Source organism: Temnothorax curvispinosus, unplaced genomic scaffold (assembly GCF_003070985.1).
Source record: "Temnothorax curvispinosus isolate PA1 unplaced genomic scaffold, ASM307098v1 QBEX01004710.1, whole genome shotgun sequence".
Classification (NCBI taxonomy): Eukaryota; Metazoa; Arthropoda; class Insecta; order Hymenoptera; family Formicidae; genus Temnothorax; species Temnothorax curvispinosus.
The window spans coordinates 1-22,667 of record NW_020214490.1 but is presented as its reverse complement, the minus strand read 5'-3'; the positions used below and the strand labels follow the sequence as shown (position 1 = coordinate 22,667).

At 40.1% G+C, this 22,667-nt stretch overlaps 3 protein-coding genes across 3 annotated transcripts; 1 reads left to right on the top strand and 2 right to left on the bottom strand.

Annotated features, from left to right (window-relative positions):
• Positions 1 to 20: 20 nt before the first annotated feature.
• LOC112453817 lies at positions 21 to 5,988 on the bottom strand. The gene is made up of 4 exons (XM_025014776.1): positions 4,823 to 5,988; positions 3,141 to 4,093; positions 1,327 to 3,040; positions 21 to 1,124 (listed from the first exon to the last, which is right to left on the bottom strand). The coding sequence occupies exons 1-4, from the start codon at positions 4,986 to 4,988 to the stop codon at positions 58 to 60; spliced, it is 3,900 nt and encodes a 1,299-aa protein (XP_024870544.1). The 5' UTR covers positions 4,989 to 5,988; the 3' UTR covers positions 21 to 57.
• Positions 5,989 to 6,104: 116 nt separating this feature from the next.
• On the top strand, positions 6,105 to 8,430 carry LOC112453819. The gene is made up of 3 exons (XM_025014779.1): positions 6,105 to 6,214; positions 6,583 to 7,266; positions 7,510 to 8,430. Exons 2-3 carry the CDS (start codon positions 6,605 to 6,607, stop codon positions 8,018 to 8,020), a joined length of 1,173 nt encoding a protein of 390 aa, XP_024870547.1. The 5' UTR covers positions 6,105 to 6,214; positions 6,583 to 6,604; the 3' UTR covers positions 8,021 to 8,430.
• Positions 8,431 to 9,089: 659 nt separating this feature from the next.
• Positions 9,090 to 9,858, bottom strand: LOC112453822. The gene has a single exon (XM_025014780.1). It carries the CDS (start codon positions 9,471 to 9,473, stop codon positions 9,144 to 9,146), a length of 330 nt encoding a protein of 109 aa, XP_024870548.1. The 5' UTR covers positions 9,474 to 9,858; the 3' UTR covers positions 9,090 to 9,143.
• Positions 9,859 to 22,667: the final 12,809 nt, after the last annotated feature.

The following is a 22,667-nucleotide window of genomic DNA, read 5'->3' as shown; positions in this document are numbered from 1 at the left end:
TTCTAATTATTTATTAGTATATCACAATTATCACATTATTATTATCCGAAATCTTTATCAATTACTAGATATCAATAAACATGCGCTACAATTTTCGTACATACTTGTATTTATTTCAGTTTGCAATCTGAGATAATCATGAATGTTTATCACGAGTTCATTGTCAGTTGCAGTATTATCGACTGTATATTCTTGCACGGTAGATACGTCATCATTTTTAATATTATTGTGCGAATATTCGTTTAAAATTTGTTCTTCGGATTCATTATCATATTCCCTCTTTTCTGATATTTTCCCGTTAATTCCGTTTGTTTTTACAATTCCCGATAATATCCAGATTTTTTCACTACTCTTTAGTTCGCGTATTTCGTTTTCTTTGATTCCTATATTTTCGTTACGTTTCGCTTGACGAGATTCAAGTACATTTTTCCCAGTACGTTTCAAAAGAGAAAAAGGATACGGGTAATCCTGCGAATTTAGAGAATTTTTCAATCGACTACGTATCAAGAGACTCTTCTGCACTTTGTAAGGTCGACCTAAATCACGCGTCAGTATCAAATCACGATTGTGACATGATGTACCGATCAATAAATATCTTGTGTCGTTTCTCCGGTCTTCAATTATTGAATGTTTTATTTTACGTATTCCATTATATCCTCTTTTCGTAGAAATCCCTAATAAGTTTGTATTGCGAAAATCATGTTCGCTAATTTTGGAAGTTTTATAATTCAGGCTAAAAGAATAATGCGAGGTACCAGCTGGTGGATCGTAATCATTCGAAATCAGTTCGGAATGATCGCCTATCGGAACGTCTCTTCTGAGGACATCAATGTTTAAACTTTTACGAAATATTGCGTTACGAATTGAATATAACAATCTTCCGTTCATTCCAATTATTTTATTGATGAACGCGATCACGTGGTTGCCAATGACAGAAAATAGTTTCGAAATTAAGCTTCTTTCGCATTCTACATCGGAATGATAAGGCACATTATTCTTGCAAAGAGCTTCTAAGGTACTTCCTGTGACGTCGTTGCAGCGGGATAAACGTTTTGTAGCCGTAATTCCTGCTTTCGTTATCGGACTTGGATAAGTTCCTACGTCGCCTCCGTTTTTCTCATTATCTAAGTTAAATAAAAAAAAATTTTTGATTTAAACTCTATTTTATACTTTATATTCTGCGCAGAACTGTGCAATTTCTAAAAGTATATTCTGACGCAGACTAATGAAAAGCCATTGCAAATTATAAAACAAGAACGTGAACAATTATTTTTTCTCTTTCTAAATATAGAGAAATAGGCCAATATAAAGAAATCGATAATTTACCTGTTACATATTTAGGTAGATTTTTGAACGGAGGAAATATATTTGCTCTTGACAATGCGGCGGTTGTATTTTTATCTTCCTTAAAGGCGGTTTGGCATTGATGATCGAAGCAGAGCTTTGGCAGATCCAATCTGTTTGGAATCTCTTTTATGTTCTCCGAGTGATCTTTTCCGGTAATATTGTGTGCGACGGCAGTTCTTACAAGATTTTCTATCGAACGGCGATTATTTAATTTTTCAATATCCGGATCAGTGGTTACACTCATCTCTCTTTCACTTGTTGCTATATCCTTCTCGAATTTTCGTTCTCTTGCATATTTACGACTTTTATCGTATACAATATTCGTCATCAACGAGACAATGTGAAATCTTATTTTCTTCTTGCTTGTGCTCATTGGCACTTGACTCGTGCTTTGTTCTACCGTTGCGGTTGATGGCAAGATTTCGCCGTTTTTATCTTCCTGTTCATCCTCGCGTCTTTCGTCCTTTGGTTTTAACGTAATCCTTAGAGATGAAGTACATATGCCGTCTGATGACTTTCTTTCTGTTTCCTGCACACTCGAAATTGGATCTTTATTAGCAAGTACCGCAGTAGTTGTGGCTCTCACCTCTTCTCGATCAGCTTCCGACGGCGAGGCGTCTCGCGAACTTTTAATCTCGATGTCGCGTTTCTTAATTGCTTCATCTCTTCTTGAGATTGTGATTTCATCTTCTGCTTGCTTTTTAAATTGCCGCAAGTTTGACGAACTTCCAAATTCCTGCTGATCCATCGTCTGATCGCAGCTTCGAATCTCGACCACATCTCGCGCTTCGCAAACGTCCTCCGCATCGATCTTCTCACTGAGGGTAACCGTGTCGCTCTCAGATTCCGTTAAAGTCTTCGCCGATTCGTCGTCGGCGACGTTGATGTACGCCTCGGCCGTCCAACATTTCGCGCTGCATGGAATTCCGTTGGCCGACGTCTCGTTCCTTTCCCCGTATTCTTCCGCGTCGATTCTCACACAGATATTCGACGTCTGCTTCATCAAGGACAATGCCTCGCGTTCCAATTCCTCGACATTACTGACCGTCGTCGCGTCTATTTCGATGATTCTCGGTCGGAGTTTTTTTTTAGCCTCGCCGACGCTTTCCTCCGACGTCGTCCTGTCGCAACACGCGCAATTCTCCGTGCTGAAACGTTGCCGATCGGGAGTCGCGGATTGTTCCTTCGCGCGATCGGCACCGCTACCACCGTCCGGATTTTTGGGAGGATTGCTGCGCGTGCCAGCTGCTGGAACGGCAACGAGCCGCGTAACAGTCTCTGGTTTGCCCGTGCACGGTTTCAGCAGCAGTCTCTTGGGACTTCGCGGTTTTACGTAGGTGAACGGATCTGGCGAACGAGGAGTGTCTGGCGGCAACATGCTGTACAATCTCATGGGATCCTCGAATCTCGCTGAATAACACGGCTTGGAGAATTGTTGCACGACGCGCGATGACAATGTCGGCGCCGGCAGCATCGCGCACCGTCTGCGATCGAATTCTGCTTCCACTTGACGGATCTTATTCTGAACGTTGCTCAGCCGAGTCTCTGCAATTGCGCGCTGCGACCGATATGGAGCAAAGTTTACATTCACTCGTTCATCGCACTCTTTCTGCCGTAGTGCTGAAAGGAAGTCTCGCAGCTCAGCGTCAGACTTGAGGGCGAGGACCGTGGGATCTATGAGATCAGTCTCCACCTTGATACAGAAAGTAAAAACATTATAAAAATTAAAAACATGTACGCGCTAGATATATTATAAATGTATTAAAATTTCTCCAACAATATTACGTTAATACCTCCACTCCAACCCCTTGAATCTCCATTATCTTTTGATTGACGAGTCCCTCGACCTGCGCCTTCAGCAGATTCATCTTCAGTTGCACCAGCGTGAGAATCGGGATGATGTTGGGCGGTGGATTGGCCGTCATGTGCAGGTTGATCAGCGCGTTCACTTGCTGCGCGTTCCTCGACTCCGATAACAGCTGATCTTTCGTCAGGGCGTTTATCGCCTTCTGCGCCCTCGCCATCACGTCTTCCATGCTGGTGGTCACATTCGAGCCCGGCACTTTACGTAACACCAGCCGTGTGGCGGCGCACGGTATAATGCCTTGCATCGACAGAAATTGAGATGCCAGTGCTTGGAGATGTAACGAGGACGGACAATTTCTTTTCGAGCAGATAGTATCGTCGATGGTGGGCGTGCAACGATGCTCGTCCGGATCGGTAGCGTCGTAACGACAACCGGCGCGTAAGACGTTTCTGATCTCCGTCGAGTCAACATCCCCTTTCCGGCAACATCCGCAACTCGGGTGCGTGGCCTCGCGGGTGCGAATAAACGGATCGCAGAACGGCAGAGGCATGGGATAGGGGTAGAACGGCGGCGGTGGCGGATAACAGGCGGCGGGGTAAGTTAATCCGCTCGGTGGTGGATACGCCGCTGGAGGCGAGGAAGCGATTTGAGGTGCCAAAGGAGGCAGGGACGGCTGCTGCTGCTGCTGCTGTTGTTGTTGTTGGGATATCAACGATGGTTGGCAGTTGCCGGGCAGAATGAAGATGGGCGCGGCGTTGTTAACGCACGCACGAATCTGGTCCAAAATATTCTGCGGCAGCTGGCCGCAGCCGGGACGAGTGGGCGGTAGGTTCTGAAAGATGGGATGACATGGATTCGTTACTGGCTGCGATGTACCCGGCGCGCATTGATGCGTAACTATGTAAGTATCCGGCTGGCAAACGTGAGTGAAGGGTCCACCTAGATAGATAAGAAAAATCGAAATAGAATAAGGAACAATCACACATCAGTCATTTAAGTCCATGTCTCTTATTATGAAATTATCGTTAAGTGTTTTATTAAAAATTAGCTAAACTGCTCATATTCTATATATATGAGGTTTTTAATTAATATTATTTTAAACAAACAAACAAAGCAAATATTTATTCATTTAATTAATTACCATTTTGAAAATATTATCGATGCACGTACAAGAGAATATTTACCGTAAAAACTGTAGACAGATTTGTTTAATTATTTTTACTTAATAAAACACAGATAATATTAATATTAATTTATTATTGCTTTGTTATTATTAAAATATTATTATTAATATGACTGCGAAAGGATATAACTCATCTGCTGTTAAATTTTTAAACAGGTTTATTTCGTTTTCAATTGATGCCACTTCGAACAAACAAATAAATATACAAATAAACTTCTCAGCTTTATTATTAATACATACGTAAAAATACAACGGATAAAAAATGAGAAACTCTGGAAACGAACGTACTTTATTCAACAGACAGAATTAGATTATTAAAAATAAAATATTTTCGATTTAAACTCTTCCTGCAGCTTTGTCGCTTTATCCAAATTATATTTTTTAAGAAAGCACTTAACTTTGATTTAGGACATAAAATGATTACGTAATCAGGACATAACATTATTAGGTAATTCAGCATTTGATTGGCATGATCGGCTTTGTACCTTGAGAAGTTCCGGAGCATGGACCGCATGCTGCAGTTTGCATCTGCTGAGTGCTGGTTTGCCGTTGTTGACATGTTGGAAAATTATACTGACTCGTCTGCACGGGTACGTTCTGACAGGGCGTGACCTGTGACATCGAGGCCGCGTTACAGGGCAAATTAATCATTGGTACCAGAGGCTAGATCATTGATTTGCTTTAACGAATTGAGATCCCGGCTGCAGCTGTCGTGCCCGTTTGTCCTCCTTCGTGATCAATAATGCATTATTCTGTTCGCAGCATGAGCTCGCACCCACAATTTAGAAAAATTACACTTTAAAATTTAGATGTTGACGTGGTAATTGATTAAGCACGAGATGTTCGGTGCTTGTCGTTTCTTTCGTTAAGGTTTGAAGTTGTAGCGATCCATCAAAATAAATATGTTATCGATACAGTTTATATATGTTTATGTATATATACATAAACCATTCAATTATCTGTAAAACTTGCAGGTGCATCGAAAACGTACATTTGCTGTGAAAACTTGGCAATTTGTGGCATTTTGTCTTCAAAGTTTCAAAGTTATGACACGACGAGAGAAAATTATATTCTCTCAGCATTTAAAGTCCAAGAGACTCACGGCGCGTCATCCGGTTAAAATAAATCCAATTAATTATATAGATCTGATTAGAGTGAGTACGTTCTTTAACGGCGATAATCTTTATATAACGCAATTTAAAGTTACTTCCACTTTTCTCAAGATCGATACCTTTTCTCTGATTAAATGCCGATGAAAATGTACTTAAAGAGATGGCGACGTTTCCTAAACGGTTAGTCACGTCTCGGTGTGGAGCAAACTTAATTATTTGCGACATCATTAAAAATCAATAAAACCGGTTCGAGTCGAGTAAATCGAAAAGGAAAAGAAGAAACGTATAAGTAACTGAATATTTCATCATCATTTAGTATTTGGTATTAGATTCACATTAATGTGACATTTCTTGTCTAAACTTAGCTCTGGAGTTTTTCTCTTCTAGTCAATTAATTAAGATCAACAGTAGAAGCCGAGGTAGAAGCGAATAAGAGTAGGTGATAGTTGGTAGCTGACGTAAATTAATAAATCAATTAAAAATTTATTTACTGTCGATAATAGAGAGAGCAGGAGCTATTGGATTTCCTAGGAACTTATATTATAGCTCGCTAGAAAACGAAACGTTACAAAGTACAGATGATCAGTGTCAACCCGTTATGCTGGTATCGGTCAGATAAAAGATAAATGAAGAATGCGCGGAGGGGAGATCTGTTTGGGTCGTTTGGGACGAGTAACGGAGGAACGGAGCTCGTGAACACAGTGACCACTTGTTAGTCGAGGAACGCGCTGGGGGACATACGTCGAACGAGTTTAGAATCCACTGGTGAAGTCTTTCATCATACATATTACCTTCGGATAACCTTTATAATTACGGGAGCTATATATATATGCCACCTATTTAATTATCGATGGAAATGCTCGTTTACGTTAACGTCTATGTTGCATTTTGACTCACTCTCGAGGTTTAAAATGTTTTTTAATTATTCCGTCGCCCGCCGACTCGTTGCACTTCGTGACGATAAACATTATTAACGCGCGCGGCACGCGGCACTCGGCACTCGTCGCGACAACGTTATTAGAACGAGCGGGCTCGCGCGCAAAAAAAAAATCCTCATAATTCTCGACTTTCCGGCTTTAAGCGCGCGCTCTCGCAGTACCGGTGTCCTTAATTGCTGCCGTGTTTTATTACAGCGATATTATTTTCCCTTTCGCTATGGCCGACCCAGATCCCGATCCTCACACGAAGTCGCCCAAGCCCAAGTCGGTGAAGCCAGCGGGAGTCGCGGGGGAGTGCGTATGCGAGCACTGCGACTTCATAAGGCGAGTATTGATACCGGAGATGGTCCACGATCGTTATTTCTGCGAGCCCGGATCCAGGGAGTTCGTCGAGTTCGATTCCGTCGACGTGGAGCACTTCGACCGGAAGAGTAATCGCAAGAACATGTTACACCGGGTGACGGCGCGCGTAAAGTTTTCCGGCGTGACACATAGCTTTCCTCTTATTATCAAGCTGCCTGAACCGCACGTGAATCTTCTGTCGTCCAGCCCGTTCCTGAACGAGGAGATGTTTTACAGCAAGATGACGCTCAACTACGGAACGGACGGTATCCCGAAGTGTTACCTGTCCGACCTGGGTCGATACGATCGGCCTGTTATCGTGTTGGAGGATCTGGCCGCGCGCGGTTACACCCAAGTAGATGATAAATTGGACGAGGATCATCTGAAATTGTGCATGAAAGCTTTGGCGACGATTCACGGCAAGGGACTGAAGCTGAGGGCGTGTAGGTTTCCCGTTTTCAGGGAGTTCTATGCTAAACTGTCTGTACCGGCGGACTGGTTGCACTTTCATACAAGCACTCAGACAGGCAACGTCAGGTAAACTTTGGTTTCTACTTGTGTACGCACGTTTCCATGTTAGAATAAGTTACGAAACAATCACGTCTTTGTTTTAAAAGCTTGATTATGCGAAGCAAAAACATATTTACGTCGAATTTTGAATTTTTATATATACACGTTATATAATAATATGTTGATATCAAACATATTATTAACGTTGATTAAAACAATTATTTACTTGGAAAAATATGCAATGTATCTTCGATCTTATGTCCCTTGTAGATCACTTGAAGCACAGGATAATCCTGAAAGTTTGGACACTTCATTATATTCCGCATTGCCAGTCGATGGAGACCTCTCCGAGAAAATAAGAAAAAAGCGAGACGTAACGACCAAATTGGAGCTCAACGATTTTTGGACCATCTGCCATGGTAATTTCACGCGGAATAACTTGTTGTTCAGGTACGAGAATGGGAAGCCGAGTGACGTAAAAGTGATCGATTGGAGCACAATGAGGTATTGTTCACCATCGATTGATTTCGGTCACATTCTCCTCCAAAATCTGCCCGACGACCGCGACGATAATCTATCGACGATCGAGGCATTTTGTCGGAATATTTTGCGGATTTATTTAGATGCTGTGAAAGACGAGTATCCGGAAGTGGATCGTGAACTTTTGGAACGAGAAATTATCGCTAACGTGCCGTTTGCGTACGGCATCATTGAAAATCGCGTGCTCAGAGAAGCAGGGATGATGTTGCATACGCTCGACCTTTTAGGTAGCTTCGATTAAAATCACTCTCGTTGTTACAGTTTATGCTTTACAGTTGATGCTTTATAGTTCTCGCGATATTCCATATATTAAATCTTATCACAACTTTATCGTGCATACTCACGATAGCAGGATACACAGAATAAAATACATTGGCACATATAGTAAATGTTATAGACGTTTAAGTTCAAAGGTCTATTTTTATCGTTGTACTTGTATTTTATAAATAATGTGACCAATGTAAGAAAATAGATATGTCACAGTACTCTATGTATATATCTAAAATTTATAGAGAAATAAATTTAAAGTTACAGAATTACCCGTTTGATACTCGCTTTTTTATTTCGGCACTCAAAATGACAGATTTTTCGCGATTTCCAGGAAATACAAATTAATCGCTTCGTAATAGCGTTATTAGTATAATTATAATTAAAGGCGATAAATTAAGGTTGCAATATGTACAATATTATAAAAGTTTTATTGTTATTTTTCTTCATTTCAACAGTTTTTTATAGCTTATTAGACTTGCAGGATTGGTTGTTTTTATGCGGCATATGCACATCGTGCATCGTGCAACCACAGCTGCTACTACGATATACAATATCAGTGCCTGGCGATGAAATGCAATATGCTGCTTGGAAATGCAAGTCCATTGTACTTCGAATTACTTTTTCTTTGCTCTCTCTTTCTCATGCTGATTACCTAGTTTGATAATTTTTTTATTTGTACACCATTCACTTTCCATTAATATTTTTATAGTATAATACTTTCTATTAATACTAATTTTATTAATTAGCGTTATGCATTCCTTGAAATCTCTGTTAGGATAATTCTAGAATAATTATAGATTTCGAAATAGCTATATAAAGGAATATGTTGATACTATTATTGAAAAAGTGTCTTTCAAGTTATAATTATAACGACTAAACTTGTAAAGTACCCATTTTTATCTCTTTCTTAATGTACAGGCATTCCAAGCTGAAAGAATTATTATTCCATTGAAGGACGTGCATTGTTATAATAAAAGAATCGTAACGCGCGCACGAGTGGAGCATCTTTCTCGTTATAAATTTCCAGCTTGGATTTACAGAATTATCATGCACGTCCTTTCCGAAGGAGAATTAGAATTATTAGTTACGTTACTTCATCTTTCAGCCGTTTCCGCAGCCTCGGTTTGCCCCGACGCGATATTTCGTGAAGCTTGAGGTTGAATTCTCATTGGTCGACGTACGCCGGGGCTCGCTTGCTGGCGCATGGATACCCAGTATATAGCGGCCAACAAAAAGATCAGGATGATGACAGAAACGAACATCCGTCTTGTTCCACAAGTGGACTTCACTGCAGCCGTTATGATGGGAGGGCATGCTGGCAAGACTTTCTTTGATGGAGCGCATTCCTGCACTTGCGTCGATATACCATGGCTGCCGTTAGTGCCGTTACACTGGCACTGCGTCCTTGTCAAACCCCACCCCATTTGGAATTTAGACGGTTTAGAATTTTGACGGGTTTCTGCCGAAAAGGAAGCCAAGTTACATTGAGGTTGAATGTTGAATCGAGTCGAAGCCAAATCAGCTTGTCTCGGTCATGACAACAAACGATCGTCCAATCTTGTTATTGATATCGCCAATCGATTGTGTAATAATACATGTAGTCGATAAACAAATTCAAAATTTACCTCCGTAGATAATCGAATTATGAATATTTAAATTAAATTAAACGTGACACTTCTAAAGTTAATTCGTAAATATTGAGAAACTAAAGAGAGAGGGGAGAGAGAGAGAGAGAGAGAAAGAGAGTGATACGAGCGAACAAATCACTAATTGTATCTACATATTAGATTAATATTTAAATGATTTAGAAGCATTATTCTCTTCCAATTTCGATTTTATATTGCATAACGGTATAACGGAATAATGAGGTCGTGGTAATCTATATTTCGTTGTAGCTATACGATAGCCACGTCCTGATTTTACGGCACCGCGGCGTATCGCTATTTGAGCAATTTTCTGTTTTGCCGCCGATCCATTTTATTAATGAGGCAGCGTACAAACAAACACAAATGAGACTATTCCCATGCGCGATGCTATTCACGCGTCAAGTGAACATATATCTGGGGTTGACCGCGCGCTGGGCGCGGAGAGATTTGGCGCTTCCGGACGGTCCGGATCGTCCGTTGCAGGAACTGAGAACGGATAGAGTCAGAAGTTAGAAATTATGTACATAGTTGACGACCCCCTTACGGCTTTGGCGTTCGTCTATCTCTGCGCTTACAGTACAGATGTTTGCGGCATGTTGATCGCGGTCCTGCGGCGCGTCCGCATAGAACATTGTGCTTCTTACGCAGGCATAATACATTCGGCTGCGTTTATGTTTTCGCTTCAACAATTTACCGAGCATGTCAGTGTTTCAGTTTCACAACTGTCGAATGGTACGGTTTAGATTGTTCGCCACCGCCGCTGCCGCACATACTAACGAACACGTCGCGTTACATCCATCCTTATCACTTTTGCTTTTCAATTGCCGTCACAAATTAGTTTCCAGCAGACGTGTATCGCGATTGATGTAGCGGCCTCTCCTCTCTGTAAAATCGATAGACGTGCGCGCGATAACAATATGGATTTAATATTCCTTTTAAAATAAACGTACATTGTGAAATTTTATGACACATCGTAATTTTAAATCATTTTATTTGCGAGGCACAAAAGCAACGTGATATTAAACGAAATGGACGTTTTACGCGTATCATAACAGACACACGTGTCGTTATAGGGAGCGATTATTGTACGATGTTACATATGTAATTCGTATCGTATATTTTACGTTTAATCATTTTTATCTTGTTCAGAAGTATAACATTATTAGTTGGGAAAGATGACAGATTTAAACATGTATGTACTTGCGCAATAGATTATTTTTACGTCGTGTTATTTTGAGAAGTCCCGAGTGAGTTAAGAAAGCAGTAAAAACAGCTCGTCTAAGTAAAGACTAACTTAATGGTCGACAGTGATGTTCTAAGATTGGACCACACCGACAAAGTTGACGATACTGCTCTCGTCTATTCTTCTCAGCTTCCCTCTTTTTTTTTTAATTCCACGTATACGAAGTGAAAGGGCAAACATCCTTCTTGAGAGGGCTGCGCGGTTCATAATGAAGCGGTCTCCACGGGAGGCAGACGATTTAATTTTGTGGGTTTCAGCCGTACGTCGAGTCTGGCGTGACGTAGCATGCATTTATTAAAATTTTATCGACCTACAGCCTTTAACGGCTTTGCGCGACCTAAATTTCGTCGATGCAACGTTAAATGAAAATACATGAAAAATATAAAACAGAACGCTCGATATCCGATCTCGACTGAACGCTACGCCGCGCGCCGCGCCGCGCCGGTAGCATCCTCCTCGGCGCGGAATCTGGCTGAAAATTTTACGGAATCGTTAATCTTGGAAGACTCTTCCCCGTCAGTCGCTCTCTCGGAATATGTGTATAACGTACGTGAATGCGCGCGTGACCGGTGAAATTATTATCCGGCATATCCCGACGAGGAATGTCGCTCGAAAAATTTCCAAACGCCCGCGTGTTTCTCACCCATGGCCCACTAAATTTTTCACGCTTGCATACCAACATTATGCCGCGAGCGGAACGGACATTCTTCGCGGTCGAATGCACCCTTCCGTGAAGGATGATTGTAGGTTTTACGATGTCTACGGGTATGGCAAGGCAATAGAATAATTTTATTGAACGCGTATTACAAGTCGCTTATCGAGTTAACGCATCATTCTTCTTATTTTATCACTCGCGTAATGCTGGTTTCCCTGCGAAATAGAGTAGAATTAGGAATTGGAAAGGAAAAACCTAGGAAAATTATAATTATGTAAAGCGATCGTGGTTGTACATTTATAATATATGTATGTATATATTATTTATAATACATAAATATATATATATAGATACAATTAAAAGCAAATTAGAATTTATAAATAGATTTATAAATTCACCAGTAATCGCGGGAATAATCGCTAAAACTGCGAGCTCTGACTAGATTGGAACATTAAAGTAAAAAATGTTACAATTATCGATTCGCTATTAATTCCAAGATTTGATTACACGATAATGCTCTTTTAATAATGTGCCGCCATTTTATCTTAATGCGTTGCCAGCTTCACTTCGCAGTCGCAGAGCAGTTCGGAACGGTTCGGGACTTCGGAACGGAAGCGAAGCGATATCGCTCCGCGTTTTCTACGTTTCGCGCGACAGGAATAAATCGTGCGGATAAATGAATATCGGGAATGTCGTGCAAAGTGCGCTCCGGCGACCGTTCTATCTGTCAGACTAGCGCGGGCACTTCGGGTACTGTGGGCAGTCACTATCGTCGCGTCGCTATGAATCGCGCTTTCTCACACGGACATCGCGTAGTAGACGAAGCGTGGCGGTTCGCGTCGCGTCGTTAATTGTCCTCATTAGAGCATTTCGCCTTATTTTGTCGCCGCGATATATCATATATCGTATGAATTACGCGCGATAGCGTATCGGGAGTCACAAAAGTACTGCCAGGCGACTGCTGCAAAAGCATTTCAGGTATTATGATCATATTCGAAACGCGACCGTTTATAGCTACATCAGCTCGAAATGATTAGATTGCGTAGTCATCGACGTCGATTTTATGTCGATGCGTCGATGAACGGTCGACGTCGACGCCTCTGGTTAATATTTTTATCATTTTCGACTTTGTCAATTATTTTTATGTTACGTGGGAACGTATATGAATATTTCTATAAAACGTCTATTGTATATCTATCTCTCGCGCGGCCAGTTCTATATCGATGTGATGCGAGATCGAAAAGCACAGTAATATACGTATGTACTGTGTATTCGATGTAGACGTTGCGGGAAAGGGGGGTGACCCAAAGGACAATAGAAATCTATAATAGAAATATTCACACGTGTTCAATTTTCAATTAACGTGTAAGAGCACGTGAGGTTAAAGATGAGAAAAATGCCAAAAGCGGTAATAGCGGTATTCGACAACGATCGATGCATCGATATCAAATCGATATCTCAAAGGAGTCGACCAATCATTTTTCTATAAAGAAGGGGGTGCAGCACGAAGTATGCTACGCGTATGTCCGCCATCTTAGTTCGTTTCGCGCGTCGCGCCACCGCGGCCCGCGCGCCGCGTAGGTCACGGTCAGACGGTATATAGCCGGTCGCGGCGCGGGCGGAGCAACGTTGCTCCGTATTGTTTACGCTTTTTGCGCGACGGCCGTGAGTTTCTGCGTGCGAGTGAACGTCGGGATTGCCGAATAAAGTGCCGGACGCTCGTCTTATCGTATCACGTAGCGCGTACACGCGGTACTGACCGTGTTTTCGCGATCGTAATCCGTATACCGATGCCGGGGATGCCGGGCTTCGCCACAAGTGTTTCTCGTCGGCGCAGGCGCCATGTTCGTTGGAGTTATTGGAATGGACCTCGAACTTTTTCAACTTCTCGTCGTTCTTTCGTGTGAGGGAAAATGTCGTGACGACGCAACTGTGACAGGTTTTAGCGTTGTTATTCGCTAAAAACCAATCGCGCGCGATTCGGAAAGTGTCGGATGAAAGTGTCGCACGGAGCTCATCGTGACTCGTGACGAACTTGGAATTTCCGGCGAGCTCCGTAGTCCGTACTTGTGTCTCCGTACAAGGGTGGGAAGGAAGGAAGGAAGGAAGGAAGGCGTGCATTTCTCTCGATGGTACGGCAGGAGATGACGTTCACTATATTGCCTTGGCGGAAGAAGACATCACCCTGTGAGTAACGTTGCTGATGTAAAAAAAATTATTCGGAAAAATATGGAAATTTGTATTTTGATGCGATGCACTTGCATCTTACTTATCGATTACGTGACAGAAGCATTTTCACGCGAGAGAGAGCCGCAGCTAAAGGGTTAGATTTCGCGGTCGGATTTCCGGGACGCGGGACGTTGAGAAAAGCGCGCTCGCTCGGATTCGTTACCGCGAACGAACCAACGAACTGCATTGCCGCTCAATGCTGCATTGTACGCGGTGTTAAAATCGCCGTTATCGTTTTACGAACGTTAGGGGGGCGGCGCGGCGCGGCGTGCCGCGTGTCCGTAACGAGAGAGGAAGAGAGAGGGGGAGAGGGAGAGAAAGCCCCAGTATCTCGCGGAGAAGAAAAGGGAGGAGGTGAGGGCAAGTAGGAGGTGGGAAACGTTGCATGCCTAATCAGACAACGACGCGGTAGACAGTGCTTTATGCGTTCGCTCCATCTGCAGATTTCCGTTTAATAACGTCATCTGTATGCAGGGGTACATTATCTTTAGTCGTCTCTTACCCGCTTTCCGTTCCTACCCCGTTGAAGGATTTCCCGCGCATTTTGCGTTGCTTCTTTCCCCGTGACGTAACAACGCGGTGGTTGTTTGTTAGCGTGCTCATTAGGCGATCCACGTGCGATCTCGTTCGATGAATAAAATCTCTGAATCTCTTTGACGTAGTTTCGTGATTCTCAAATCATTATGCGAATGTGTTGCTAAAGAAACGAGACGCGAAGGATGCAAAAATAAACGTCGCACTTTCGAGCAGTCTTTAATATTTTTAGTTAAAAATGCAGGTTTTTTATTCTACGTATATACGTATCGTATTGTTTTATGTACCTACATATATTTTATACCGTATCTCTGATATAGTTCCAGATTAAATTCCATATTCAGATAAAAAGTGTTTAATAAAACTGACATTCACGTACATTTTTATAACTCAATTTTATAATAAATAAATAAGTAAATAAATAAACAAACAGATAAATAGATAACTAAATAAAGTACGTTATTTATATTTTGCCGGAGAGTTTTTTAACCTTGCTGTAAATTTTAGAAAATAGACTGCGACGCATTTGTTTTTCGAAAAACTCAAAAATAATAAATATTGATATAATTTTCGTAACGTATACGTACGCTGTAAAGAAAAATGTTAAAAATTTTATTTAAAAAATTAATATTGTAAGATTAAGAGAGATATAACGTGTCCACTGAGCTTTTCTTCCACGCTACGTTTTGTACGCTCTCGTTAAACCTAACGTAGGTATTGAATAACGTAGTATTACGATAACATCTCTCCGGAACGTCCATTTTTCTTCGTGTTTGACTTGAAATAAAGAGCAGGAAAGTCTCCCCCGAGAAAGCTCCCCAGTCTGATATCGACTATGTTGACGACCGTGGGACTATGTCTACATAGACGAGCTAAATCTGGGTCTTAACCCTTGCTGCCCTTGTCAAAATATGTACGTCGGGGTAAGTTCCGTGCCTACGATCTTAATCCGACGGTTATCCGGCCCCGGTAATTTACGGTGAATTCCTAGCTGCCGTGCGACGACAGTCACGCTCGTCTTTATAACAGAGGTTTTTGGAAACACGCTATATATAATTAACGATTAACGTATTAAAATATTAATGAACGTACTATTACATAGCAGATAATTAGCAATTAAAGTTCGAATTATTAATGCTTTCATGTTCGATCCCATCTGTTATTGATAAACGCGTTGACACACGTTGGTTGATGAACTTTAATTCGTCCTTTGCGTGCGCGCGATATATTTTATGTTTTATTCAAAAATCTAATCATCTAAATTTCTCACAACGCTTTATGTATTTATTATTACATTATTATTTTTTACTTTTTTTATACACTTATTCGATGTATACAGCTTTACCGTTTCTTTAATATATAAAATTACTGTGGCTCGCGAGCATATGCGAAATGACGTTCATTATATTCATATTAGATATTCGTTCGTTAAGGTAAGCTAACGCAATCTTAGTAGGCTCTTTTGTTCGCACTATGGCGAGTATGTCATATTAAGTCGGATTTTATGTATACATCGAACGTGCTCAGTTACGGGGATGTGCCTATACTTGTATCGTAGCTATATCGTCACAAAGATTAGAGGCTAAATCAAGAAGAATGCCGCTTGTTTTATTCCAAGCATATAGTTTTTCCCGAAACAATTTTTAAATCGTTGAAAAATTCGAAAGGCAGACGAAAGGCAGTAACGAGAAATCCACGAGTAGGTACGTTCTGTATGTATGACTGCGATTTCAGTGTCTAACGTGCCACTAAACTTAACAGCAGTCATTCGTTGACCCTTCTGCGCTTAACGAAATCCAACGACTGTAGAACGTCAAGTGAAATTTACACGCCGTTAACCTTTCGTACATGGGCGACGACGAGCGTGCCGACTTTCGACGCGCGACAAGTCATTATTCAGGATTTCACGCGTGCATAATGGTGTGACTATCCTTTTGAGAGTCGCGACATTTTTACTTTTTCTTTTGCATTTAATACACTTTTCTGAAGAACTTAACCGATCTCGTGCTTTAATGAAAAAATATCGCGGCTCGAATGAATATATATAATTAGTAAAAGACAAATGTATTAAGCTATACGTATAAATCTTTTTGGCAGGAGGAATTGTTACGGATGACACATTTTTCGATGGCATGTCGGAAATCGGGAAGTTGAATTTTTTTGGGAACGAGTCGATTTTCTACAATACTCGCCGAAAATAAAAAAAGCCTACTATATCTGGGAAGGGGTTGTTCGCGATATTTTTTGACAATGACTAATGACAATTTGACAAATGCACCGCGCGCGCTTTAATCCGCGACGGGCCCGGAGGCACCGGGGATTCGTATTCCACGCACGACTTAATCGATAAATTATCGAGGGATTCGTGGAACATCCCCGAGAGCGGGAGGGCGATTTTGCAGCTCGCGTAATTCACCGCGTGCTATGCCTGTGCCGTCGTTAGAATGCATAAAAAACTGTACGGCTCGACGCGCTTCTATGGCACATTGGTACTCGGATTCCATGGTGCATCTATGACTTATTTCCCGGTTAAAATAATAAAACGCGCGCGTTACCACGCCATAACATAGCGAGAATTTCATCCTACGATCGGATCGGGCCGATCGACAGCTCGATCACGGCAATTCGTAGGAATTGATGCTACCTGATGATAGTCATGATTTAACGTCGATATACATACACGATATCCATTACTTTTATCTTTTTCATGTCACGTCATCTTGCAATAATATAAATTAAGTTGATGGGTGATAAATTTGAATTGATTAATTATGGAACGCGATTTAACTATTTACTCGAGAAATCATATTGATAAATAAGGTTATATATGTATCTAGACGAACTAAGCTAAGTTGTCTAGATCAAGTCTATTTATCATAAGTCTTGTTAAATTTGGCAGGGCAAACAGGCCTTCGACAGCGTTATATGCTCATATGCATGTCCTTTGATACGCGTTATTTACACCGTGGCTGTACGCAAATATCGGCATCGCTATTCCTATTTGCTCTCCGTTTGTCAATCTGCACGAACGATGGACCCATTACGTGCATCGGTTACGATCGGTGTATTAATTGCTCAGGAATGAAATTACAATGCGACAGTCCGTGAATAGTATATAAACACAATTCAAAATTAATCAGATTGTAAGGATGTTTGATATAATAACCGATGTTTTATCGCCGATTATCGATATCTGCAATAAAATATTGCTATACCATTACGTCGCCGTCGCGTAATGTTTGAGTTAGAATAGTATATGTATTATATGAACGCATGCAGTACAACATTTCTTTTACTACTAAAAAATTTAATGATTAATATTCCGGCAAAAAAACGCAAATAATTAATAGCTTTACTATTTTTCACGTGGCATCTATATTTTATACACAGGTGATCGATGTTTGTCACATGTGTAAAAATTAATTACACGAAGCGTTTTACATTTTCCAAAAAATAGTTTAGGGAATAAATATTTTTTACTCGATATATCCTGTATAATTAATTATTGCACGTAGGATATAAGCGACGATTAATTCTACATGAAATATAGATTCTACGCGAGAAGCTCGTTTTCTTTTTGTTCAATGGCGCGGTAGCGTCTGCTGCATAAAGGTCTATAATAAATTCAAGTCCGTCTTGTGATCGTCCTTCTCATCCGTGACTTAGAACGGGTCGCACATTCTTCCGCTATATCGCCTATCGCGTAGAGACGAACAGGACTAATTTGAAAATAGAAATGACACCCACAACTGCGTTCCAGTCAGCCGAAGGAATCCCTTTATTACATAGCACGCCGGTAGGTAGAGTATTGCGTGGCGAGGAATGTTCGTCTTTTTAGCGATAATGACGATGCTCTGGATACCAGATGTCAATGGTGAAGGCAAGCCGTTCACCAAGACAATCGCGCTTGGTCGATGTAGTTCATGGAGGACTATCGACAAGTTCCTAACGCGCACGTTTGATGAAGAAATGATGCGCTCGGAAGAGCCGATTTATCGCTTCGCGTTTGCGCTAATTTTCAAGTGATCGTAATCGGCTGTAATCTATCTGCTATGCATTATCGTTCCGACGAAATTATCGTTCGGAATTCGCGTAAATTCCAATACGTAGATTCCTATATGGGCTAACTCGAACCAACTAAATTTGCCTTTAGCGATAACGATTTTATAAGGAAGGCTAAAAGAAACTGTATTTAAACAAGTTTGTCAAATTGATAATTATAGAATAAAAAATTACAAGTTATTTGATGCAAAGGCATTATTTCTTATTTTTCTTACATATAATTTTGAGATTTTTCGTGACGTGTATTATTACTATCATTTTTCGATTATTGGCTTGTATACTTTTAATTTTGACTAAGCTAATGGTATATTCCACTCAAATTCACGAATTTTGCGATATTTGCAAAGCAATTTTCTCTATGCTGAACGCAGCCATTTATCGTCTGTTTTTGTACCTTACACCATCTGTAAATAGCGTGAACATTTATATGGAGTATCGAGATGTTTCGACAGTATATACACGTATATATAAAAAGGAACGTTGAGCTGAATCGTAATAGTGCACGTTTTTTTTCCCACAGGACAATCACATTTTATTACGTTTGCGCCCGAAGATGAATTGACTGTAATTCGACGGCACTTTCCCTCGTGCCTTTCCCTCTAAGTGAGGAGTTTGTCTTATTTTTGTCAGCCCCTTTGCTCGTCTCGTTTATCGCGCAAGTTGACGTTAGCGCGGTCGTTCCTCTTTTTCTTGCCAAACCTCCGCGAGAAACGTTAATTAATCGATGTTTCCTTTGATTAACAATGCAGCTGTACAAAATGTTATCACGGAATTTTCATCCGAGCCTGGCCGTACGGATAAGATCGCGAACGGCTTACAGATGAGTTTACGTGGTTACCGCGTGCGTCAGGCGTAATATATCACACTCGCTTACTTTATCATTGTAGAGAAAGTGGAAGATTTAAGATATTTCGTAGACTTAAGATAAGAATATGTTTGTATTCAGAAATCTTTATAAAAATTAGATCAAGCACGTCCACATATTAGATTTATTATTTTCTTTTAAGTCAAGTTTGAATGATATATGTATATGTTGTGGTCAAAGCCCGAAACGCGACTGATCAATCCTGCGGAATGTCCAATGAAGCGTCTTGATTAAAGCAGTTTTTAGGAATAGGCTGGGAGTTAGATTAGTTTTTTTATGCGGGGGAGGGACTCCGCCTATTTGTGTATTGTCTATACACACACATATCATATACAAAACTTTGACCAAGACGCTTGGCCGTTTGCCAGAATTGATTAGTCAATCCTAGGATTGCCTGCGTTACGGGCTTTGACCATAACATATATTATATAAAGTCAGACCATTATATAATTTATATTTATATTATTTAATTAATGTATTTCTTAAAATTAAGAAAACAAAAAACAATAATTACTATTATTTAAAAAATTTAAATGAAACTGTGTAATTATATTTAACGATTACAACCTTGTAAAATCGTCGCTTTTGAGGACTTGAACTCTAAAAATTTTTTATTACTTTCGTACAGATCTTACCGTACTGCGGAACATATTTTTCCTGAAATTATATTCAGAATTTAAGCCGACGAGTTTTATGGTGTCGTTTTTAGGTACATCATCGTCGGAATATTCACGAAAATTCACTTGCATATGAAAAAAGTAGTACGGAGAAGATTGAGAAACTTGTAATCCAATTTTTATTATCGTAACGAAACGGCCGTCGGTTCTTTCGCAAACGACCGCAAGTCTCTTACTTCTTCGCGCAATTTTCAGCACAGTAGTATGAAAGAATTCTGAATTTACTCTTCATTATACCGATACATGAAATGGAAACGTAATGTTAAACGTCGCAGGTTAATAAAAGTTCTTCGTTTTTTATCCTCGTCACTGTGAGTAGTTCTGCAGTATTAACAAGCATGTTCAATCCTTAAAGCGATGTGTTCTTTCGGTACATCAGATATCTATAAAGATTCCTTTTAACTCGGCGATTTTATAGAAATGACTAAGTATACGAAAAACATCGCTCTTTCGAGTTGCTCATTGCTATATGAAATCGTTTTACATTTTACATCAAAGACTTACCCTGGGCCTTGTGAAAAGCGAGGGTTGCACAGATACATACAATTGAGAAATTTTTAGTAAAAAACATAATTTTAAGAGAAATTTTTTCTTATAAAATGAATAAGAAATGTTAAGCGCACTTTTATCTAAAATAATTGCTGATATTCATTAATATCAGCAATAATATAGCATAATTTTTCATTCTTCGAGAAAAAGATATCTTACGTGCTAGCTTGAATTAGGGAAAAATCGATTATACATTAGCGGACAATAACTTGGTTAAATCTCTCGAATATTTCTAGCTTTAACGATAATTTAGGCAAATGACAACCAGGGTCTATTCGTTGTTAAACACTTACCGATACCTCATCAATCGACCGTATGCGTGTTCGAGAATCGGTCGCATAACTTCGCAGTAGAATAAACAGAATAGTAATTACCGAGTGAAATGGAATTCAACCCATGGTGTTTATCTTTCGGTGTAACAATGCAGCGCGTCTCTCGCGACGGATGGTACTTACTCTAGCGTAATGTCATTCGCGAATACGGCGAGCATTAACGACACTTAGATGATCCGAAGAATTTGAGCGGCATTCCCGAGCAGAACGAGGCATTAATGATACTTGTGTGACAATTCGAAGGCACCGTCTTGAAGGTTTTTTTATCGGGCGTGTAATTACACAGAAGCTGTGCCGAGCGAGCCGGATAATTAGTTTTTCTTACGCACGCTGTATTAAATAGCGCGCTCATTTTCGAACTTAAACGAACTCTTTTCCTACGTAATGTTTATTTTATTTGTATTTGAAACGAAGAAAAAATTTCTATTTTTTAGTAAAAGTCTGCAAGATTTTTAATGATCTGCGCACTATCAAGATAAAGTGGCTAATTAGTTATATTTTGGTTTTTTAAGAAATACAAACTATTCGTATAAAATTATAACATTTTATTACAACATGGATTTGTCGCGTTAGGTTAATCGACTTTAAATAATTTGGAAGCATTGGTTGTGTGTGGTCTTATTTTATATTGAATTATAAAACTTATTTTGCTTATCGATTATCATTTGATCATCTTGAATTTACTCGTTTCTGTTTCCCATTTATAGTTATTGCAATTTTTTTTAAATAGAAATATCAACAAACATAATCATATGTTGCGTGATAAGACAATAAAATGCAATTTGGAAACCAAACATTTGGTCGGTTTTGCTTGATATAGAGACACAGCTGTAGAATGATATCGCAATATGTTGAAATCGATAAAGGAATTATCTTCGAAAGCTTTTAAATCAATTTATTTTCTCGTATGTATTGCAAATATTAAAAGCATATTTGCGACGCAGCCATGAGGACGGTATTAGCTGTATACGCGTATATTATATAGATACAATAGTATATACGTGGAATCGATATCGGCAGTTAATAGGAGTGTAATCAGTTTTGTGGTCATACATACAGCGTTATTCATGATATCAAATTATTACGCGACTGTTAGTGAGACGTTTATTGAGAGAGATATTATATACATATGATACCCTCCAATTTTTTTATCAAATATGATTTAGCCTATGTATCGCGCGTATAATGGCTCATTGTACATATATATATAAATACATTGCACTCGTATGTACATAGGAAGCGGATATGCGCTCCCGATAGAAGTTTGAACGTCTTCGTATTTGAAACAAACGATTTTAGCGAAGATCACGTTGAATGTACGGCAATAATTTTGCTGCAATTACACGGCATTTTCATCATGAAACTTACCAACAGCTTAATTAGACGCGAATGGGCCAATTTAAGGTAACTGATAAGGTCACGGAAATGTGACCCCGTTCATCTAATCGTTCGGTTTTAATCAAACGCGCCGCGCTCAGCTCGGCGTGCCCTGGTATTACGGGCGCAAAAATTGGCTCGTTAATTTTAATTATTTCGTTCTGGGTTGGGCCGTTTACGCGAATTTCCTGCGCTTGTAATTAGTCGACAGAAAAGTTCATTTGCGCGGGGTATTATATCAAATTCACTACGTGCAGCGGTTTTTTATCCGTTCCCTCTCGTCGCTGCCAAATAGGACATTGAAAAATGCCGCGTACGATAAGCTCATGTCGAAACATTGCATTAAAATCGCATGTCCGTACGTATATATGTGTGTGTGCAGGTTTGATGTCCGTGTTTACTCAAATTTCCTCAAATTTGAAGATATCGATCTATTTCTCATTTTATTA

What these genes read in the sequence shown, in the direction of transcription:
- LOC112453817 (XM_025014776.1), bottom strand. Translation starts at nt 4,988, where the DNA reads ATGATTAATTTGCCCTGTAACGCGGCCTCGATGTCACAGGTCACGCCC. An exon ending in ATGCTCCGGAACTTCTCAAG is followed by an intron (nt 4,094 to 4,822) that starts GTACAAAGCCGA and finishes TTATCTATCTAG; the next exon opens with GTGGACCCTTCACTCACGTT. An exon ending in TTCAAGGGGTTGGAGTGGAG is followed by an intron (nt 3,041 to 3,140) that starts GTATTAACGTAA and finishes TTCTGTATCAAG; the next exon opens with GTGGAGACTGATCTCATAGA.
- LOC112453819 (XM_025014779.1), top strand. Translation starts at nt 6,605, where the DNA reads ATGGCCGACCCAGATCCCGATCCTCACACGAAGTCGCCCAAGCCCAAG. An exon ending in ACTCAGACAGGCAACGTCAG is followed by an intron (nt 7,267 to 7,509) that starts GTAAACTTTGGT and finishes TGTCCCTTGTAG; the next exon opens with ATCACTTGAAGCACAGGATA.
- LOC112453822 (XM_025014780.1), bottom strand. Translation starts at nt 9,473, where the DNA reads ATGGGGTGGGGTTTGACAAGGACGCAGTGCCAGTGTAACGGCACTAAC.